General features: G+C 40.4%; 1 protein-coding gene across 1 annotated transcript in view; it reads left to right on the top strand.

Moving 5' to 3' along the window:
* The window catches only part of CDH20 (cadherin 20), a 116,967-nt gene that overhangs the window by 65,651 nt on the left and 27,414 nt on the right, over window positions 1-23,902 (top strand). Inside the window, exons 2-4 of the mRNA XM_058820440.1 lie at window positions 13,865-14,232; window positions 20,739-21,033; window positions 22,733-22,852. Of these exons, the coding sequence (XP_058676423.1) occupies window positions 13,990-14,232; window positions 20,739-21,033; window positions 22,733-22,852 (658 nt within the window). The 5' untranslated portion in view covers window positions 13,865-13,989. The remainder of the gene's footprint in view (window positions 1-13,864; window positions 14,233-20,738; window positions 21,034-22,732; window positions 22,853-23,902) is intronic.

The raw sequence follows: 23,902 nt of genomic DNA, 5'->3' as shown, positions 1-23,902 counted from the left end.
TTGTGCCTGCTGTTATTCAATGTTGATAATGAGACAATTAATAGGCTAAAGATACAATATAGGCATTTAATTCTGCCATTTCAATATCAAACCTACAGGGGTACCTACAAAGTATATAGGTAGGTTTTGAAATTCTTTTATGCCTTTTAAATGCATCTGCAGAACTGTAGGTCATATCTTCATGGCTCTGCTCACCTGAATATTCTTACTGAAGTACCCTGGGAGGTGCAAATGAGCCAAGCAAGATTTACCCTGAGCAAAGTCTGTAGAAATCTAGAAACTTGGACAGAAGCTTTTTTGGGGAAAAAAATTGGTTGGGGAGGGGAATTTGGTTCTTATGCGTATTGAAACCCTTCACATTGAAGCATGGCAAGTCCAAGATCAAATGCAGTAATGTAAAGAGCATCACTGTTAGACATAGGCCAAAAGTAAGACAATCAATGCCAGCTTTAGGTGGATTTATATAAACAAAAAAGTGAGTTTAAAAGAGATGAAAAAGAACACTTGTACTCTTACAGAAAGTGTCAATCAATTTTTAAAAGGCAGACATACCTAGGGTCTCTTTTCCATGTTAACTGCCTAATGCAAAGAAGCATTTCTTGCTGTGCCCTGTGATGCTGTACAGCTAGCTAGGATGGAGTCACTGGCATTCAAACTTTGTTTCATTGAAAATACCTTGTACTTAATAGGAGGGGTCACTTAATTATTTTTGCTTGGATATATGGATGTGAACCTATTCTCAGAAGTGGGAATCAATGAGAAAAAATGAGTAGATAGTCCTTATCTTCTCTTATAGGGATTTAAAAGGCAATGGGGAATAATGGTCTTTTACAAAGCTGCAGGGAGTTTGGCCTAGTTAGCACTTTTGTATGCTAACTTAGACTTTAATAAAGTATCAATTAGCACATGCAGAATCAGAGGCTCCTTCTGAATCAATGGAACATCTTTTGATGGTCATTTTATGAAGTAAGGAAGCTCTTCAGTGTTGTTAGGGAGATTACAGAGTAGCTTGCAACACAAAAGTTCTTATATTGGGATCGAGGGTACAACCTCCTGCTTGACAGGATAGTCTCTTTTAAAAGAAACACCATTTAAGCATACAAAGCTCTGGATCTGATTTACCTGTCATGACATTACTGCTGTTACAGAAGTGGGGACCCTCCAGAGCAAACAAAGTGGAGCGGGAGTAAATGCTTTATTCCCCATTAGCCCCACAGTATGGCAATCCTGAACAAACACCTTCTGATCATCTCTTCCCTGGAAAGAGATGTTTCTTGTGATGATTAAGAAAAGCATGAGGGCTTTTTTCTTCATCTTTTTTCCTAATTATCATGAGAAACACTGATCATTCCAGGATCCATTGGTATGTACACATATGCCTAACAATACTATCCATTCCTGGTTAGGTTTCTCTCTACCACACAGTACAACCAGCTGGTTTATTTGAGTACTCACGCAGTAAACACAATTGGAACATGTGGATTCAGCCTAACAGAGGAGGAGACAACGAGGTGGAAAGATCCAAAGAAATTATAGATTAGTCTAGATATAATGAGTCTTCAGACCTTTTATTTTACATTATAAGATGTAATTTTTATTTGCATTTCAGGGTTGTAGAAATGTAAAACTTTTCTAAATTACTTCTGTCTTTTGTTTTTGATGCAAAATCAAAGATCACCTGAACAACTCCAAGATTATTCTCAAGTCTTTTCTTAAAAGCTAAACAAAAAAATGAGACTACACAATTTCTATCAGTCACCTGTTCCAATTTCCACCTGACTTATTCTTAGAGGTTTAGTGTACTTGTAACCTAAATTCCTCTTGCTTCAAAATAGGCTTATTTCACTTCACCTGTCCTGGAAACTAAGATGTACATCAGTACTCTTCTTGTTATACCTGTTAGTATGCATTATACTTTTTTTTAATCTGGTTTTATGCCCTCACCCAAATCTTGTTTTTCCCGACTCAGAAAATACAAATTTTAACCTTTTCACCAGTCCTGTTTTTTCAGACCTCTGCTAAAGTTTCTTGCTGTTTTCCTGGCAGCAGTTTGGGAGTCTGTCCATGTCTCATTTTCAGCTGTGAGGTGCTGCCTTTTTTATGTTGAGGTTGCCAGTAAAAATGCTCCACAGACACGATACAAGAAGCTTGCCCAGCATCCTGTGGACACAGCACAGAGTGGCATTTTCCTCCTTTGGAACGACCCTTGCAATAGTGTTGTCTCCTATTCAGTTTGTGGTCATCTCCTTTCCTACAATGCTGACTCATAGGCTGTTACTCATCTCTCTCTATACCTGGGCATTTGATTTTGCTCTTCCAAGGCTTGTGTTTTTCACTTGTCCTTATTGAATTTTCTGGTATTGATTTCCAAACATTTCTCCAGTTTGCCAAGATCATTTTGAATTCTACCCCCATATTCCCGAGTGCTTACAAAATCTCCCAGCCTGATGTCCTTCTCACACTTTGTAACTTTTAGCATAACCATCCAGTGTTCTGGTCATGAAGCAAAACCCTGCAGGACCACTCAATGCTGACTCCCAGTTTAACACTGAGCTGCTGACAGTGGTTCTTCAGGTTGTTTTCCGGTCTGTCACTGTCATTTCACCTGGGTCTTACTGACCTACGCTGCCTTTGACAATGAATTGTGGAGTTGTGTGAGACATTTCACAAAGGTCAAGTTGTAGTGCCTTTCTCTCCTTTCACATAGACTAGGCCAGTTATCTTAACCAGAGAGGAAAATCAGTCTGGTTTTGTGGTCAACTTGTTCTTCACACATTAATACATGTTTGCAAATCCCTAGCACTTATTATCCTCTAGATGCTGAAAATTTGGTTGTTTGTTCCAGTAACTATCCACACACTAAAGTTATAATGAAGAGTCTGTAATTCACTAATTCACTGGTTCCTCTTCCCCACTGCTCCCTTCTCCTTAAATATAGTATAATAGTTTTTCCCTGCCAGTCCTCTAGGAACTCACTTATCTTCTGTAATCACATGAAGGTATTCACTAATTTTGTCTATTGCTTTAGCTGGTTTCTGAAGTACCTGGGGGAAAATTCAGTGTGGAATGATTAATTTTGCAAGAGATTTCAAAAATGTAGGTTATATGACTTGAGAGAAGACAGAATATAATATATAATATCCCATCAATTTTCACTGGGCACTGTACCTGGCTTTTGGCTATGATGAAGTTGATGAAATAAAAATGGATCAATCTATGTCTTCATGCTTCCCTCAAATTTAAAAGAGAAGCTGAAAAGCTTCAGAAAAAGGCTGGGGAAAAAAAGGGAGAAACTGAAGGTAGTATTTATATGGCTACATTTTTTTAAAGAGAAAAAACGATTCTTCAGTCAAAAGGAAGAAATCAAAACTCACGCTTCAGTGCATAAACTGATTACAAGGGTCAGCAAGGAATTGTTCTCACCATTTCCATCATCTCACAACACTACAATCTTATTTTTTATGGTTAACTAAAGATTATGTATCAAGCAGTATCACATTATTGACCTCAGCATTGAGCACTAGTGCTTATTCCCATTGTTCTTTATTTTCCACTTCTTCTTCCCCTCTCCGAAACTTCAAATACAAAATAGCTAATTAATCAGACTTCTGCAACAAGGAGGAAGAAACAAATTACATCAAGTCTGGAGTTCTCAGGTTTAACTTGAAGCAAAATTTCCGTGTGTAACCATCTTTCAGGCAAATTATTTAAATATGCATGCACATCTTTCACATCTCATACATTTTCCCAGCAATCTGTAGTTCAATATCTAAGAAAAATACCACTTTTCCTTTTTTACATGTTGTCTCATTAGGATTTCACTTGTGTCAGACTAGAAGACCACTCCATTCCCACTTGGGATGTACCATTTTTCCAGCGTCCTGGTGTAATCCTCTTTGCTGCTGTTAGTCACAGCTATTCTGATGTCAAGTTTCTTTTGTCAGAATTTCTTTCATTTCTGAACTATCTCTTTCAAAGCATGTGAAGAGGATGTTTAACTATTTGGAAGTACCAGCTACTGGCAATTTCCAAAGGCAAAATCCCAACACTAGAGCAGAAATCTAGTTTGACAAGCCCATCCTGGTATCTCAAAAGATTGCAGTGCAGAACTTGCTGATAAAAAGGCAGATCCATAAGTAAGAAGGAATACATCTAGAAGGTATGTAAGAAGAATCTTGTTGCTGAAGTACACATACAGATCTAAGAAAGGATCTTCAAATTATTTGAGGGGTTACACGAAGTGGCTACCAACAGTGGGAGAAATGGGCCTTGATGTCCCTGCAGATGCTGCTTGTAGGGTTTCTCTGTGTCCATGTGCTGTGTTCAGGGTCATTCATTCTTTGTACACCACCAATGTCTCCCTGCCTAAAGAGGAGGTGTACCTAAATATTGAAGAGGCACCAAATGACCTTTTAGTGACCATCAGTAGCAGTGAATGAAAGCCATACTTTACTTTCAGGTCCATACTCAAAAGGTTGCATTGATGTGCTCTACTGATTGCTGGAAATGCTTTAAAGCAGCAGAGAGGCCCCTAGAATTTATATGTGAATAAATTTTTTCTCTAAGACTTAAACAAGTGAAAAGGAATAGAACTACAAAGCCTGGTTTATTATGGAAATGTCTTTCCCTCATATCTCTTCCTTCATACACAATAATTACAGCTCCTTGCAGCTGCCTTGTCATAACAGCTAGCATACCTCAGTTACTATGGCAGAGCTGCATGCAAGATGATCCCATAGTCAAGGAGATTGTATAACTGCCCGCACTTTCCTCATGGGGACATTAACCTGGTTCCCACTTCTCAAATAAACCTGCTAATCCCCAGGGAGCAGATAGAAATGCTGGGCAAACAGTTGGACTCAATCTTAAAGGTCTTTTCCAACACTAATGATTCTATGATTTTATGAAATACAGTAATCCTTGGGATCTCTCCTTTCACAATGCTAAGAGAATATCAGTGCAATTATATTGCTGTATCAGCTCATTTCTTTGGGAAATCAGACTCAAAACAGCTGCAGAAGATTCTCCCCTCTGAAGGACAGCAACCAGATGGCTCACAGCAGATAATGGAAGGATGGGAATTTTGGCCAAGAATACCTCAGCTCTTACAAAAGCTGCTATTACATCACCATTACAAATTGAATACTAAAACAGATGGAGCACGGGGTTTTGGATTCTTCTCTGAACGATTCACCTGTAACAAAATGACAAGCAAAGAGTTTGCCAGCAAGACAAAAGATCTTTTATATTCTAGTAAATGCTTGTTCTGCTTAGCCATTAAGCAATCCAGACAGAGGAAGAGCTTCATCTAGGATACTCATCCTCTGAAATGGGAGGCACTGGGAAAGGTGGAAACATGTCCCAACAGTGGATTATGAAGAAGATGGAAAATAGATAACACATACTTCTTTGTGAGGGGTAGGTGTTGTTAGAGCATGTCACATTTACAGAGGACAATTAGATAATGCATTACACACACTCTTCATGGAAACTGCAACAGTTGAGTTTGAAGACCAAAACCTAGAGGCTGGCATGCAAAGCATGGGAGGTTGTTTTTCAGGCTTTATGAACCTTTTGCTTGCTGTCTTAGAACTGGGACAAATGAGGTCAGCACACATTTATTGCTTCTTACTTTATTCTTGCAGCTTGAAAGTGTCCTGTGAAGGCTAAGTACTTATATTCTATTATTTCTAGAAACACTTTGAAGCTAGGTGTTAAAAACAAGGTAGATTCTAGTATTTCAGACAGAGAAGGAGGCTGTAAGACTTCTGTTTCTTTTGCTGGTTTGGTTTCATATACTGTAGCTTGGAGATGACTTGAAAATGTTCGTCCTGTTGGTTAGTTAGTTTATGCCCTCATGCTCAGACTAGGCAATCAATGAGATCAGGGGAGGTGCAGGTGCCAGTGTTGTACTGCTGAGCAATGTCATAGTCAAGAAATGGGAATTAGAGGAAAGATTTTCACCTTTAGAGCACTTACAGCTATTTTAAAAGTTAATTTAAAGAATATCCTTTCCTATGAAAAGACACCATAAAAAAAACAAACAACAACAACAAAACCCAGAAACAGACAAACCAAAAACAACAGAAAATTCCACTATCCACTAAATGCCAGTGGGTGCATACAGTAATTATGAGAGATAACAAAATATTAATTTCTGGTTAGAAAAAGAAATTACCTGTTCACTTCTTTGTCTTCAACAAATGTTGAAGCTGCTTTTGGAAATGGATTGGAGTCCATTTCTAATATGACAAAATGCTGTATGAAATGCCAAATTAACAAGGAACGCAGTCACAATGAAAGTAGGAAGTTGTCTTCACCAGCAACAGCACATAGGCCCTTGTCAATCATTGGTTTTGATCTTTATGCATGGGAGGATATATTACCTCTACTCGGTGCAGGCAGACGGCTGCTTCTCATATCTGTCACCAGATAGGAGATAACACCTTCTCTGTCTTTGGCATTTGGGATTATCAGAGAGCCTTATCAACTGTCCAGTAGGTGTGGGATAAGAAAGAGATAATTTTTCACTGCTACATGGAAATATGCCATATTGTGGGGACTAGCAGACACAAAATGCAATGTTTTGTAGCTAAAGAACATGATCTGCTACCGTAGCCACCATGCAGCATAGGCAGGGACACCTCAGGTTCAAAATGCATTCCAGGTGTGCAACAAGAACAGATTTTATCCCATAGCAAGGGAATGGCAGATGCCTGAATTGCTCAGGGGCCTTGAGACAAGTCTGAGCAAAGACTCCTGGTACAGCTGCAAAGAAAGGTCACACTTTGAGGAGAGGAAGGGCTTTACAGTTTGGTTTTTTTGTTTGATTTTTTTTTTAATCACCATATGTGCTACTTTATGTGAACATCAATTCACAATTTAGAGTTGTTTGTACAGGCTTTTTGACAGCATGGCAAAAGTAGTCAGGATGTTAGAATTAAAAGGAGTTTTTGCTCAATAATGAAAGCATAATTAGTATGATTTTCATAGGTTTTGTGTATCTTTGCACATCCTTGCTGAAAGAGGGGCTGTTTTATCTGAAATTTATTTGAATTTTGCAGTGTATTTGCAATGCTACACTTACTTCCTGTTGAAGTTGACTTCAGCAGAGTTAGTTAGACATGCATGGAGCTTTAGAAACAGTCCTGTACTTCTGTACTGCTCTTTACAGTAGTATTTACAGTGCCTCACACTGAGTAAAAGCTAGGGATCAAATCTTCCCCTGATGCAATTTATCAGCATAATTCTATTTGGAAATGTTTACTTTGTGACTCTGTGTGTCTTTCATTCTTTTTGATCTTTTTATGCATCTATAACCATAGGGCTGGGATTTATACGATGAGACTCCCTCTGTCATTCTGTGGGATTTTTCACTCTGCAGACACTCCGAAGCTTTGAAGGACTTCGGATCTTGAACAAAATTCAGTTCACTGATGTGTCCCAGGAGAGGTTGTTGACTAGTCTGTAGATGTAATTTTATGACAATGGATTGTATTTGGAGTTAATGTTTATGCACCATATGGTACATTGTCAAGTTTCATTGTATTTATGAAGATCTTAATAAAGTGAAGTAAAAATAAAAATACATGTTTAGGCCCAGTCTGTTTTCAAGAAAAGTAATAGTGCCTCTAGATTTTTCCTTTTAACTTAAACTTGCCCAGAAAGTACAACAACAGGTAATAGTAACAGTAGGAGTGTCCTGGGCCAGAGATAAAACATAGGTAGTTCTGGAAGTAGTACAGAAATATTTAGGAGTATGCCTGTTTAGAGATAACTAACTTAGGTACTGCAAGCATTAGGACTTCTAAAATTGTAGAGTTACAGGATCACAGGATGGGTCAGGCCAGATGGGACCACAGAGGTAATTTGGTCCAATCTCCCTGCTCCAGCAGGGTCATCCTAGAGTACATGGCACAAAATTGCAACCAGACAGCTCTTGCATATCTTCTGTGAGGGAGACTCCACAACTTCTCTGGGAAATCTGTTCCGGTGCTCAGTCATCTCCACAGTAAAGTTCCTCCTTGTGTTCAGGTGGAACTTCCTGGGCATCAGTTTCTGCCCATTGCCTCCTGTCCTGTTGTGGGGCACTGCTGAGCAGAACCTGGATCCATTCTCTTGACTCTCTCCCTTCAGATACTTATAGACATTGATAAGGTCCCTCTCAGTCATTCTTGAGACTGAGCAGGCCCAGCTCCCTCAGCCTCTCCTTGTAGGAGAGATGCTCCAGTCCCTTGACGATCTTGATTGCCCTCTGCTGGACCTGCTCCAGGAGCCCCATGTCTCTCTCTCGTACTCAGAAGCTCAGAACTGGAAACAGCACTCCAAGACATAACCTCATTAGGGCTGAAAAGGAGACAAGCAGGGCATTAATTTCTTAAGAAATTTTAGTTCCTGGATCAGCAGAGCCTCCGCCCCTGGTGGATGACTTTAACACCCATTGTGGTGGTGTGTCTGGTGCAGAATACAGCCTACAGCTGCTTACTGACTGGTGCTCCTGTGGGCTTATTGCAAAAGTGTCGTATGCCAAAGCAACAGCAAATGAGGGTACAGGAGCCCTAAGAGCTAATCTGTGAAAACATAAAAGAATAATCCATTTCATGGTGGGTAAAAACCTGCACAGTACTCCCACCTCCACCTTGGTTTAAAATATCAAAATTGAGAAATTCAAGAAACAAAGTAAATAGCTCATTTGGAGAATTCTTTTTAGTCAAATTTAATTTCTTCCTACTGTGGTCATTACCAACCTGTTTAGTTTTTTTTTGCAAAATACTGGGGGGAAAATCTTTAAATGTGTTATTCAACACATAAATCATTTTCTTTAGCATATTCCTAGTGCAGTGTATGTACTACTATGCATGACATATTTGAAGTGTTTACTTAAGGATAACATGAATTTGTGTACTCATGTACAGAGAAAATGGAAGGGGGAGTTTAATACTGGTTGCCTCTCTTCCCCACTTTCTCAGTGTAATGCTACAAATGAATTGCTCCCACTCAAGCCAGGTGTCTGCATGGGTTCCACTAAGGTCTGTAGCATTCTACAAGAGTCCTGAATCTCCACAGCAAAATCCATTACAAGGATCAGGCATAAAAGATATAGGCATGTAATTAATTTTATGAATGCAAATAGTGCACTGACTTTCTGGGAGACCACTTGCACATTGTGATGAGTGCAGTAAGCATGTCAGTGAAGCTTTTCAAGTCTGAGCTTTTTGACTATAAAATCCTTGGCATTTATGTAAATATGTATTGAGCACAATACATTTCAATCCCAGTGGAACTCTCTGGGTGCCCATATGGTCATCCAAACTATAAATGGTTTTATCCTTTTGTTGGAAGTGTTGTTCTCTTCAGAATTAACAAGATAAATGGGTCACTTGCAAGAAATGCCAGAAGTTGGTTCTGGCAGTTATTTCATTTTCCTTTTCATCTTTGTCCAGAATTAGCTATTCAATTAAGAACAACTTAATTACAGAATAAATATGTGCTGGGGCAGGGGGGTGGGGGGGGTGGAAATTTCTGTAGAATTGGAGCATGAAGAGTAGTTCACACTTGGAATATGCCTACTTTAATTTGCAATACGGGCTAAAAGAGAAATTAATACTTTCATTGGTGAACTCTTTTTTTTTTGTAGAATAATTAGGTAGTTCCTTTGTACCATGTATGGACCACAAGTAGCACAAAGATCAATCAGATCTTCATGGGTCTTTATGAAGCCAAAAGTTGTATTGGTAACTGCTGACTGACAAAAAAAAAAAAAAAGGATTTTCAGCAATGCTTGCAAGGCAAGAACAGAGAAAGTAACCTAAACAACCGAGCTGATAATCAAATATTCATCACAAAAGCCAGGGCAAGAAAGACATTTACTTTGGGTCAGGGATATAAACTGTACAGATACACCTACATGTTTTACCACGGAATAGACAACTGTGAGAAACAAAATGAAACATTTAAGTTATTCTTGAAAAACAAAGCACCCTCTGCAGAAATCTCACAGATTTTGGTCTTGTAGTTTTTCCAGGCTCAATAAATTTTGTGTCTGAGCAAGGAAAACAAAGATTTCCCTCTCTTTACTGCCTTCAAATTCTTTTCACATCCCCATGCTGAGTCATGAAATATGTTTCTGTAATATATATTTCATATGGCAAGCACAGGCTCATCAATTTCATCTTTGCAGATTTCCTTAAGAATGCATTTTGAACGGCTCCAAGAAACAATTTGCATTAAGGGAACATTAACAGTTCAGTTCTGCCTCACTCAGCAATGCCAAGCAACCCTTCCTGTGTGGGGCCCCCCGATTCCCTGCAAGGAACAAAATCTGCCTCCAAGCCTGAGCCATCCATCTGTGGCAAAAACCACTGTGGACTCTCTAAGTCTAGAGACCCCACCAAGCTAATCCACCCCAAGCACGTGGCTCTTATCCTAACCAAGTGTTGTGTCTACAGCTGAAGTGACCCTGTACTCGTCCATTACACTCATCTGCATGAGTCCCCTGAGACACTCAGTCACCCATGGCCTTAACTCTATCTCAGCCACCACTTGTGCTACCAAACAGTCCAAACCTAAATTTATGTGAGTGCCTTTTTACGCCACTCAGAAATGCCTTGCCTGCCTGCCTTGGCCTGCAGGCCTTGCAGATGCAGAAGCCAAAGCACACACCTAAAGTTGGTGACACTGTGGGAAAAAGGACCCAGAGAGATCAGCAGCACCTCAGCCCAGGAGTTAACAGAGGCCTTTTTCATCCCTTTAACATCAGCTGAGGACCTTAGACAGAAAAAAATGTCATTCTCCTTCAGTCTCGGAGAGGAACCACAGTGGACTAAACATTGTTATTAATGGTATCAATTTGCCCTTAGGCAAGGAGCAAAATGCAATGGGTTTGAGCCTGCTTGCTCACAGTTTTGGAAAGGCATGAGAAAGCAGAAACTCTGCTATTAACAAAGAAAAAAAAAAAAAAAAGCTCTGTTCCACTTCAATACTACTGCTTTCTTCCATTTCTACAAAAATATATGACCATGTCACCATGGGCTAGCAGTAAATGGGGAAATTACTGGTACTCAAGGAAGGAACATCCTTTTACAAGACTTTACATTACTTAATGGCAAGTTTCCTGACAGTTGCCATACTGCAGAATGAGATTGCATTTGGAATAAGAAATGTTCTTAGGGCTATTGCTGCCAGGGACCACTGAGTTGCACACTGTTTTCAAGAAAGGTTCCTCATGGAACTGCACATTCTGGTGGCAAGTGCTGTTCTCACAAAGAGCTTGAAGCATTTATATCACTCCTCTTGACCTCTTTTTCACTGCTTTTACTTACCTTGCTTCTTCCTGATTTAATGCACATGTGGATGAAAAGCATCCTGATGATCAGATTTCTTTTGCTATTGCCTCCTTACAGGTATACTGGTAACTCTGCAAGTTCATTTAACAATGTTTTGATACCTTTGCTTAAGCACTGTTGATCCTTGATGGCTGAACTTAATTGCAGGAAACACCTGACACCATTAGTTTTGAATTTGTAGTTTGAGAATTCACCTGCAAACAATTCTGATTGCCACAGGAATTGGTCCATAGTGCTGTACCACCTTTTTGCCACATTAACAAAAATGCAACTGATCTGTGCAGTAGGGGGAGTTTCTTAAAGCAAAAGCTCCAGGTAGGACCTTAGCTGCTGGATCATAGCCTGCCCACAGTTTCTCTTCCCGTCGCAGGGTGTATTCCCTCAAACTATACTGGGGGGTGGTGGGAAGCTCTTCCCTACATTTACTCACCAGCAAAACATGGATTGTAAATAATGTCCCCCTGACTTTGCTAAGAATAACTTCTTGTTTAGAACACACCAAGAACATGGTGGGCATGCTTATGAGTGGAGGGCTTCAGCCTTCTTTCTCCCAGGGCAGAGGTGCGTTGGAGGTTTGGAGCAAAGGCATCACAGGACAGAGGCAAGCCTTGCACACATAGCTCTTGGACATAGTTCTCCTGTGGCTGTGGGCATCCAGCAGGGACTGTGAGCCACGTCCCTGCCTCTCACAAAGAGCTGACAACTTCTTCATGAAGTGACAGACACACAGAGATTACTGTGGTCCTTCTGGGCTTATACTGCTTGGGGTAAATCCCCAGTCTTTAGCTTTGCAGACAACAAACCCTGGCATATTATGTAGCCAGTATCTAAACAACAAGCAGTTCTGGACATTGCTCTGCTTAGAAGGATTTTACCATGTTCTGTGCTTATAGTTTTGACTTTCTTTGTCATATCTATTCAGGCTTAGGTTGTAAACTTTTTCAAGGTAAAGGATCCATTAGTTTGCTACACTTTACAGCTGTATAGGCTAGCAGCACTGTGTGGTCATACTTCTGGGCTTTATACTTGGAAACATTATTTTGTGTAGAAGTTAGTCTTAGATGGTCATTTTATCTCTGCTCCCCCTGTGGACATCACTTCCAGTCTTATACTGCCCTTTTCAGATTTCAGCCAACTTTCGGATTATTTTTTGAATTTCTATTTCAGTAGATTTCTAAGTGTACCCAGTTCTCCAGTTGTAACTGCCTTTATGCCGGGGAATTCACAACCATACTCTCCCTCTCTGTTAAAAACACTGCATTGTCTCAGTCTTTAATGTCACACAACTGTCTAAAATGCTTTTTTATTCTTTTGAAATCTTTCAAAGATTTCAGTTGGAAATGTTTGACAGACATCTTGTACATTTATCTCCACAGGATGAAACAATTAACTAAGCCTAAACACCTAAGTGTAGAACAGCAGTAAAAGGAAGTGCAAACTAATGGCTTAAGACTCAGAGCTCCACGTACCTTTCCTAATTAGCCTGTTTGTCATGAAAAATGTCTATTTTTTGTCATGAAAACAAAACATTCTGTTAGTCATAAATGTTCCTTAAAGAAGCAGTAAAAATACTGGACCAACAGAGGATGCATGGAGTGCTTTGACAGAGTAACTTGTGTGCAGCACTAGATCATTAAGTTCAGCAAAATAGTTTGCTAAAGGTTTGCCATAATCCATAGCCTGGAGTGAGGTCACCAACTAAACTGACTTTATGACAAGAAAAGACCCTAGACTGATGAGAAAGGGTCCTCTGATAGAGGTCATTATTCCTTTGTCTAAACAGATCTTTAAGGACTGTGAAAGAAAAAAACATGTTAGCATGACTTGCTTGGACATAGACTATGTGGCCATCAGCACTGTGAAACATTTTGTGGGTTATAAAATGATTAACTGACCATTCAAATTCTAGAAATGTTGCATTTGTAGCAGCAATCAGTTCCTCAGAGAGGAGGCAACAGAGTGTGAAACCTGAATTCAAGCAACAGAGAGGCTGAGAGTATAATTAAAGCCAGAAATAACTTGGAGCTTCCAGAAATTATACTCAAGGTTTGCAATATAGCAATAATATCTGTATTTATGTAGACATGTGTGCATGGACATGTGTGTAATGACAATGGCACAGTTTCCAAACAGAAAGATGATTGCCAAATATTGTTCTCCAGCTATCAAAATTTTCCAGAGTGAACTGTATTTAAATATTCTCTAAGGACTTCTGGTCATAAATATTTCTAAAATGTATGCACTTAACTCATGCCAATCAATATCATAAAGCAACCCTACAGGTAAATTAGCAAAGTCAAGAACTCATACTTATTGACTAAACCCTGATATGACTTGTACCTAAGGCTTCAAGTCTTCAGCTTATATGGTAATAGTATTTCTGTTTTCAAAAGTTGTGCATCGTGATCTTACATTTTTATACAGAGGATTAAATACCTTATAGCATATTTGCCTATTGAGAAAACTCATTTGCCTTGAGAAAAAAGGCATCCTCTTATGAATTTCCTTTTACTTTACAGGATACTGCATTTCTGAGAACCAGGATCTCTCCTGGACATTTCAAAGGACTACATAGAGGACCTTCTTTATTCTCAAGGGACCCAAGTTATTGTGTTTGGACTTTTAAGTCAGTCCTAGTATACGGATGTGGACTTCAGGTAGAATGAGCAATGCAAAGAACTTGTTTGGACTTGGTGTCTCCTTGTATTTTTGGGGACTGATGGACCTTACTACAACTGTGCTGTCAGGAAGTGCGAGGCCCCTCACTGAAGGGCAAGAAGACAACCTGTCAGACAAGCTGCACCAGCGTATGAAGAGGAGCTGGGTGTGGAACCAGTTTTTTGTTCTGGAGGAATACACAGGAACTGACCCTCTCTATGTTGGGAAGGTAAGATCCACAGTGGGAAGATGTCTATAAGAGTGTATCCATCTGAGTATTTGTAGATTGTGGTGAAACACAGGATGTTTCCTCGAGTGCCTTTGCCTTCTTTCATCCGCATTAATTTCACTTCTGCTCCCAAGAGCTTTTCCCCCATGTCACCTCTGTTTGGGAAGAATTTCTGTTTCAAGGGGCTGTCAATATATTGCCTATTTCAAAGAGATCTGCTGCATCAATCATCATCTGCAATTTGAGGTAGTGTTAGAAAATCTGCAGGATTTTTTCCAGGGACTCCTACAATGTCAAGACAAAGCAAGGTTATATTGACATATAAGGATTAGGAAAGAAAGGAAGAGTTTGTGATCATGCTTCTGTCCATGATCAAATCAGCTAGAAACTGCAATTCAAAATCAAATTAAGTAGCCAGTTTCCCTTGAAAACTGACATTTTAGTTTTTGTTTTCAGTAAATCTTCAGGGTCAGAGTATATTCTGGTTTACCACGTCTTGACTGCTGGTTAATTTTGTGGACTACAGAAAAGTTTTTCCACATCTAGAAGGGTAGATGGGCACCTCATTAAATCCAACTATGAAGGGCCCTATTTTTAGATCCCTTATGCCCCACGAACCTACCCATCAGTACAAATATGTGTAAAATATATTCCTGAGCCCATCCTGTACATATACTTGGTAATATTTTGCATTTACTTTTCTGTGTCTCTCTGAGGAAGAAGATGATGGAAATTAGACAAGTGACGTCTGCTGTCACAATCTGTCTTACTATAACCATCCTCCTTTTTGGTTTTTAAAGACCTGAATCACTGACCCTGTATTAACCCTGTTATTCAAGGTGTTATTATGGTCAGCATCAAGTTTGCTTCTATCCTACACCAAGGTGACAAATCTGGACAATAACGCAGAGAGAGTTAATGTGCTTAAGTATTTGAACAACACAATCAAGATTTACATGCCTAGAATATCAGATACAGCTATGACAAGTGGAGAATACACATAGGTATATATGAAAAATAACTTAGAAAGTATGTCAGAAAAGAATTCCTTCACATTTCATTGTTTATATTTTATGAGATATAGGCTCCAGTTTTCCTTCCAAGCTATCCATCTGCAGAAAAAAAAATTACATATCCAGAAGCCCAGTTTGGACTCATATTTATCATTCTACAGCTCCATAGAGCTAAACTGTGCTCTCAGTCACACCAATATAAATCAAAATGGATCTGCAGACTTCAGAAGACCTCCTCCTGATTTATCCCTGCATGACTGACAGCAAGATGTGCTTGCCTTCCTCCCACAGGAATGGCATTACTAGTGATTGCCTCCAGATGAGACCTCATTAGTCTTCATTCATCTGTGCACCTAGCTTTTCAGGTCTTGAGATCTCTATTGAATAAAGAAATTAATATTTGTTTTCAGGCAATTCCCAGCTTCAGAACAAGGGCCAGACTTATTATTCCACATTCTCAGTTACATCTGAAATGACTTCAGGCTTCTGTTTGTGAGCCGAATCTTAGGTAAAATACGCATGGGGAGAAACCAGCTCATCTTTTAGACCTGCTGTTGTCATTAGGAGCACACATATTTGGCACAGTCAGCAGCACTCCTGAGCTTGCCACTGCTCAGCTTTGCCCAAGGGAAGGACACGAGGACACCAAGACAGCTCCTCATGGCCTGCACCCTCCGCTCTGAAGCCCAAGCTGCCATCAGGGAGCTTCTCCAAGGCTGCCGGGGCACTGGCTGTGCTCGCACCGGGGTGCACAAGGGCTAATTAGCACCCACGGTTAACAGGGTCAATTAGTCCCCTGCACTGCTGAGCTGACACGGCTGGATCCCTCGCAAGGCCTCCTAACTCGGCAGAGCTCCATGTCGTCCCGGCACCAGGGAACTCTGCTGCCAGGAGGGGCGTCTGGGGCTCACACATTCCATGGTGTCCCACCCCCAGTGGGGTGGGGAGCAGCCAGCAGAGCAGTGGGATGGCGGCTCTGGTGCTCTGTGAGGCAGAGGCTTCCCCTCGCCTCGCCCAGCCTGGAGCACAGGCACTCTAGAGAGGCAGCAGCCTCCCTCAACTTATCGCTCACCTGCATTTGCGCTGCCTGAGTCTCAGGGATCCTTAGGAAAGGAGTCATTAGGGAATAGACTGTGGGGTGAATTAATTGTTCTGCAGGCCAGAAATTTTTCAGCCCGAGTCACCTCAGGCTGGCTCAAAAATAGCTCTGTAAGGCTTGCACAGAGTGGGGTAGAGGTGCAACAGGGCTTTCAGTCTGCTGCTGGCTGCTCACACCAGCCCTGGGTCCCATACCAGGCCAGGTATAACTGATATCAATCACAGCATCCTGAAACATCCTCATAGCCAGGTCTTGCTTTTATCCATCTGCTCTCTCCAAGCCCCTGTCAGAAGGAGAAAGAATGCACAGCACAGAGCCAGCTGTGCAGCTGGTTCTGGCTGGTTCTGTATGACTGGAGCAACCAAAAAAGCACCTTGGCTTGAACTACAGGTCCAGGCTTGCCTAATTTGATTTCCAAGGCTGCTATGATTCTGTGAACTTCCCTAGACAACTGTTAAGGCAAGGTGCAAAATATGTTTTGGACAGAGAAATGAAAGAAACTTCCTGATGTGGAGTCAGTACAATTTTCCTTTTCTCCAGTGCTCATGATAGTGATTTAAAGCACTTCAGCTTCAGAGGGTTCCTGGTCCTGTCACAGATAAATACAAGGCTTCGGTTTTCCTAGAGGTGGCCATTATTGGCTAATAGGATGAACCAGGGAAACCAAAGCCCCTTCATTTGCTACAGCAGGTATTTTCCACATTCAATGAGCAGCCTACACTGTGTCAGTAATTGAACTGGGAACACACTTCACCATTTTGCCATGTTGGAGGCTCCCTAACCCTGTTTCAAAGAAGCATTTGAATCACAGCAGCTGAATAAATGAATAAAATGCAACCTCTCTGCAGACTATCAATGTACATCAACCACACTCACTCCTGAATCCTTACAAAAATCCCCTGCAGGTGCTACCTCCCTGGAAGCAGAGAAGGGAGAGGCACATCAAGGATGGAGTCATAGACTCACAGACTGCTTAGCAGAGCTGTGTGGGTTCTCCCCTGAGCCGCTCACTGCAATGCTACTCTCTTCCACATGCCCTTTGCCAGGAAATGTGTCATTCCAATGCAGATGTAACATCCTTAATTTTTTGTACAGTTCTCATCAAAAGGAGCAATGCGGGTTGAAACAGTTAAAAACTTCTCAGGAGTTATCAGCTTTATTCCTCCAATAACCCATTCCTTAATATGAAGGAGAAAGTAAAAATTAATTCCTCCTACTCTGTATCCACCACATGGCAGCACAATTTATTGCACCACCCATAAAACAGAGCCAACTTAAAACTATATCACCTTTCCAACACAGTGACTTTTACACTCCAAACTACAGCATTCTGATATTAGGTTTGGTGTGAACTTCAGTCCCTTCAGACACCAAATTCTTTCAAATTTATTGCAGTCTGGCAGTGTTATGTCTTTTTGTCTTTTACACTCTTTTTTGCTTTGTCTTGAAAGAGTGGGTTATACAAGAAGCTACAAAAGTGCTGCTAGCATTTGTTACTGCCTAGCCTTGGTTGAGACCCAATGTTTCTAACAAATCACAGCTAGACAGAGATCCTCTTGTACTCCCAAATTCTTAGCAGCATGCCATGTTCATTCCTTGTTTGCTCCCTTCACAACTGCATTTATTCCAAACAGGGCTTTGGGCAGAAAGTGTAATTTAACCCATAAGTTTGATTCATTATTTGCTTCTAAGTATTCAGAAAATTCCTGAACACCTACTGCTATTTAAAAAAATGCTTTTTTTTTTCTTTCTCTTTTCCTTCTTATTTTTCTCCTTCTTAATTTTCTTTTCCTGTTCCTGTTCCCTTTTCTTTTCCTGTTTTCTTTTTTCCTTGTTTTTAATTTCTTTTTCATTTTTCTCTTTCTTTTCTGTTTCATTTTTGCCTTTTGACTTTGCATTTGACTTTGCCTTCCTCTTTCTCTTTTCTTTTTTTTCCTTTCCTTATTTAATGAGGACTTGTTGGTGTTCCAAAACACATTTTCTTCCATCAAGCCCAGCTCTAATTCCCCAATCAGGTCTAACATCTGTATCTGTCTCGGCAGCTGTATTCTTTCACTGGAGCACTAATGCACTAAAACAAATGCCCAAGATGTAGCTTAGTGGTTCTGAATCAATTTGAAAAGCTATAATAGTGTCCTCCTTGTGGAAGTATCCTGTTTACTAGCTCCTGCAGTGATAATCTCTGAGTAATGGGTGTTTAGGATAAATAATGACAACCACTGTCTTTTTTTAAACTAATCACAAGATGGTGTTTCCTGAAGATATACCAGTTTGCAGTCCTGGTGCCTGCATGTGAATCAATACACATGGCAGCCATCTAAATTTAACTGTTTACCGCTGCCAAATTTTTCTGGGCTTGTTCTTCCACCATTCAGTTAATGCATCACCTGAAAGCTGCCAGATTTTCTCCAAAACACCGATGTTTCTCAGATGCAGTAGCCACTGCAGGGATGGAGGCAGAGGAGGAGGAAGTGAAATACCAGTGGCCTGACACAGCCATTGTCTCAACCTGGACCTTCAGCTCCTGCAGCCACATTGCAGCGCTGCTGCCCTTAACATTCACTGTCCCAGAAGCTGCTTGGAGCCCATGGGCCACCTCCATACAGACCTGTCTGCAGGCTGGGATATGCCATGGAAAACCATGGGATCCCACCTCAACTGAAAGCACTCTCGCCCTAAAATCAGGAGAGGGTCCAAGTTTTGCATAGATCACCTGACCAAACTAAGAGGCAAATAGGGGAGACACGCTTTGGAGAATGAGTGTCTCCCGACCAGACCCTTTACTGGGGGAAAAGGTCTTTCCACTCCCCAGCCAACAGGATCAGCATCATGTGCCCTAAAACAGCTGAGGACCTGCTTCAGTGGCACTAGAAATGCTTAGGTCAGATAAGTCATTTTGCCCACATTCCTATTGAACTTTCTCCTATGTAATAAGTTATTGTATATGATCCTTATGTTTTAAACAGCTCAGAGATGAGATTTCTTCTTTCTTTCTTGACAGAATAGTCTATAATCAACTGTACAAAGTTTGACTTCTGCTTTTTGACACAAATTATGCATTTCTGTTCGGATTATTTCTTCAAATACTGTGTTCATATATTCAGTTTATTATTCTAAGATTTTTCTCTCCAGTTGAAATATTTACCTATGTTTGGCCCCATCCTCCAAGATTACTCCCATCTGTCCTTTAAGCTCATCAAAGCATTAAACACACACCTAATTCCGACCAAATTTCTGAGATAATTTGCCCATATATGCATTTTAAAATGTGTTTCATTGAATCCAGCCCACTTTCACTGCGTTTTTAAAATTATTATTTATCCTTTATTCATCACCCACAATGATAATCACACTGGAAAACAGTATTCACATCTGAACCATTTTGATTTTTGTACCTCAAGTCTATTGCCTTCCTGTCTTTTGGTACTGAATGATTACTGCCACTGGGCATTGATCTTTATGCTCTGTTCCTCAAAGGCATGGAAGTATGAGCATACCATTGTGGATTTTCATAGTGTGAGTGAAATTAACCAATTTGATTGCTTTTGACAGTCATTCCAGTATTTCATGGGAACCAGGTGTTTAACAGAATGTAGTCCCCAGAATTATTTGTTTCCCTGTTTTAGATTATAATTGGTACTATGTTTACTCTTGCTCTTTTCTGTTGCACTCACAGTTGTCTGTGGCTGCTCAGAACTAATTAGCAGTCATGCAATAAATTCGTTTGCAGATTTCCTAGATAATCTGGGATGGTTCTCATTTCTGTAGCCTGCCATGGGCATAAGCAACTGTTTTTTGCTGCTTAGCTCGCTGTTTGACAATATTCCTTCCTGAAGATGTAATGATCCAGGCTAATTTTATTACTAAAATTTAATGGAAAAAGATTAAAATATTTCTGAATCATAACACTTACTGGGCAGCTCTCCCATTCTGCTTTCCCCTTGACCCCAAACAGATTTGCCTTATTTGCCCCAACATTATGCTACTCCTGTAGTATTTGACTCCTCTTAAGCCGTGTGAGGAATCACAGTCTGCAGCTTTGCTGTCCTCACTTTGTCCCAAATCTTCTCAGTGGCCATTGTAACAAGGCAAAAGATAATTATTGTGTTGAGTGAAATTCCAAAAAGGCACAGAGCCTGTTCCTGTTTGGGTGCCTCTGCCTTTTCTTTTGGCACAGCTGTGGGTGCAGAAGCAGGAAGACAGGAGAGGGTTTTTAATTGCAGCTACGCGATACCAACTTTACTATTTGCCTCTTTCAGCAAAGCGAGTTCATTAGAACCAGCTTGTGAGTCCCAACAGTGAGACCAGAATGCTGGGGATGATCACATGCTCAGTGTTTCTCAGCAGCTGCTTACCCAGCCCATGGTCTAATTGAATCCTGTTCCTTTCCACAGCTCCACTCTGACATGGACAGGGGAGATGGCTCCATCAAGTACATCCTCTCAGGAGAGGGAGCTGGCATTGTGTTCACAATAGATGACACGACAGGGGACATTCATGCCATTCAGCGGCTGGACCGGGAAGAAAGGTCACAGTACACCCTCAGAGCACAGGCTCTGGACAGGAGAACGGGCCGGCCCATGGAACCAGAGTCAGAGTTTATCATCAAAATTCAAGACATCAATGACAATGAACCCAAGTTCCTCGATGGACCTTACATAGCCTCTGTTCCAGAAATGTCACCTGTGGGTAAGACAGATTTTGTGGAGTCTCTTTCCCCTATGAGCAAATTGGAGATGGTCACCAAAACACAAATTCCCTGACTCCTTGATCTCAGCTTCTGCCCCTTGTGCAGGAGCTGCAGGACAGAGGAGTTTATCCTGGGGTGCCTGCTTGCTGTAGGAAAGAGACAACAGGCTTTACAACAGCATCAGCTCCTCTGAAAGAAAACGTGCCAAGGGAAGCCTGAGAGATGAAAAAGGTGTGATTCAAACATGCCATGTTTAGACAATTTGTATTACATAGTGCCCCCTCTCCTTTGACATCAGATGGTAGAAATAATAAAATCCATTGGACAGTCATTACCATCCTGAAAATAACACAGTCCTAGCAACCTAATCAATTTCATACTGAGAGCTCAGCTACTGTCCAGGAGCCCTTGAAAACAGGGAGACATAAAACAATCATTGGTTCCTTCTAATTCATGTAAGCCTGCACTAAAAGTTCAGTGAATCCTGAGATTCTGTTACTATTTGCCCTCCACTTTTACAGAATGGGATCATGTTGAAGACACTTCTGTTATTGCAACGCAGAAGACAAAGAGCAGCCTTCCTATTTTCCTATCCTGACACAAGTCAGGAGAAATCATTTCCATATAAGAATTCAAATAATCACATAAAATATTGTTTTTCTGGACTTTTTTTTTTCTTTTTGCTTTGTCTTTGTTTGCTTACTGCTTTTTGTCTCTGTGACATCGCTGCAGAGATAATAATACCATATAAATTTCAAGTCCTGAAGATACAGATATGCTTCAACTTCTCATTCTTCAATATTATGTTGACATAAAGCTAGAGAGAGGCATCAAATACAGAAGTTCCAGTCAGTAATAATATTTTTAATGGTAATGGCTAGCTTGAATTCAGATTTATCTTCAAGCACTTATCTAGTAACATCAGATTTGTTTGTAACACAAAACATTATGTAGAAGGCTAGATACATTCATAAAGGCATTGCCTGACATTTTAAGGAGTCAAAACCCACACATATTTCAATTGTGCCTCACCTTCTCCTTGTTCTTGATAAATTACATCACCTGCAAGCCATTACTAGCTTCAGAGGAAGCAGACCTTGAAAACCAATTGAAAAAAGAAATATATACGCCTCTGTGTGGGTTGCAAAGGCACTTCAGCAGTGTATAATCTTTAGGCCATACAATGTAAACTGCAGTCCCACAGAGAGATTATCTCAGAGATACATCCCTTCATGCTCACTGTTTGTGTACAATTTCCATCCCTCAGTTAACTTGCAGCATCTATGGGCCGGTTAAAACAGTTCATGATTTATGTCAGCAGAGCTATGGAACTTCTTTGAGCTGCCTCCTAAAAATATTCAAAATCAAGACAAGGGGAAAAGAAGCAAGCAGTATATAATTACCATCTCTCTGTCAACCATAACAAAGTACTGTTAGCTCAGCAATTCTGTAACTGTGGTCCATAGCGTACTTGCTCTTTTATATCTTCTTATAGAAGCATGATGACTTAATACCTATTAATTCCTTTAGTGATAATGAGCTACAAGTATGAACAATAAGTACAAGCACTACGAGCATCAAGTGAAAAAGTTCTGTGTGGGAAAGCTCTTGTTAGGCATTTCAATTTACTTTGAATTGTGTACTTTTCCTGCCAGTCCTTTATCCCACAAAGTCTTACCTTGATGGTTTTTTTGTCAGGCACCTCTGTTATCCAGGTGACAGCGACAGATGCTGATGACCCAACCTATGGGAACAGCGCAAGAGTCGTATACAGTATTCTCCAAGGACAACCATATTTCTCTGTGGACTCTCGGACAGGTATGTTATTTCATCAGGGAATGAGTCAGTGTGGAAACCAAAAGAAAAAGTTGCAAGCAGAAAAAAAAGGGCAGTGCATCATAGCTGTGGTCAGAAAAATGTGGCTTTGTGGCTTGGAGCCAAGACAGAGCAGCACTATGTGAGGGGTAAAGTAATGCGGTGGCAGTGAGCTCCAGAAGAAGAATGTGCTTTTTCCAGTGATATATTCCCCTGAATGACCATATTCTGCAACTCAGGATCTAGATGGGTTTGGTGCTGTAAATACTCTTGTTGGTTTCTATCATTGAAAAATGTCTTAAAACAGATCTAGTTGATAACAAGGCTTAGGGGGAAAAAAAATCTATGAACCAGCCAGGACTGGAAAGTGCAAGCTAAAGATGCAGTTATCTAGAGTAGTTTTACCTAAGGGTATTCTTGTTAATAACCTTACATTCATCTATAGGACATCCTCTCTGTTTCACTTGCTTTCTCTCTCTCTTTTCTCTATACATCCAAGGTTTATATTCAAAAGTGGAATCTGGCAGATTTTGACAGTTTCTAAAGGGTATCTGTAGTGCTAAGGTCAGAAACTCGTGAGACAATAGTCACTGCAGAGCCCTAGGGGACAACATAGGAAAAAAACTGAATAAACTTCTTCCAAAGTTAGCAGTTTACGGTGTAGGTAAAGACAAACTTGTATGTGGCATGCTATTTTCTCAGTTTTGTTTATATTTATAATATTAAAAAGTTACTAAAGCTCCTTTGTAATCAGGTGTCAACGACAAACAAATAAAGATGTAATTATAAATTTGTTGAGAACCAAATTATTTCTAAGAAAACAAAGTATCAATATTCAGGGTCAGATCCAGAACAGATTTAACCACTAGAATGCAGCTTATACAGAAGATAGGCCCTTAAGTCCAAAAGCATGTACTTTATCAGTATTTAAACCAGAAAAGGTATTTTTCTCCTCTGATTAACTTCCCAGTCACCTAGACCTGCATCTCTAGACAGGCTCAGAAATGCCTCAGCCTTTAGCTGCCTCAGTCAGCAACTGGACTCCCATTTAGG

Source organism: Ammospiza caudacuta, chromosome 1, assembly GCF_027887145.1.
Source record: "Ammospiza caudacuta isolate bAmmCau1 chromosome 1, bAmmCau1.pri, whole genome shotgun sequence".
Lineage (NCBI taxonomy): Eukaryota > Metazoa > Chordata > Aves > Passeriformes > Passerellidae > Ammospiza > Ammospiza caudacuta.
Note: the sequence above shows the minus strand (reverse complement) of the source record. Positions and strands in the feature narration are given on the sequence as shown.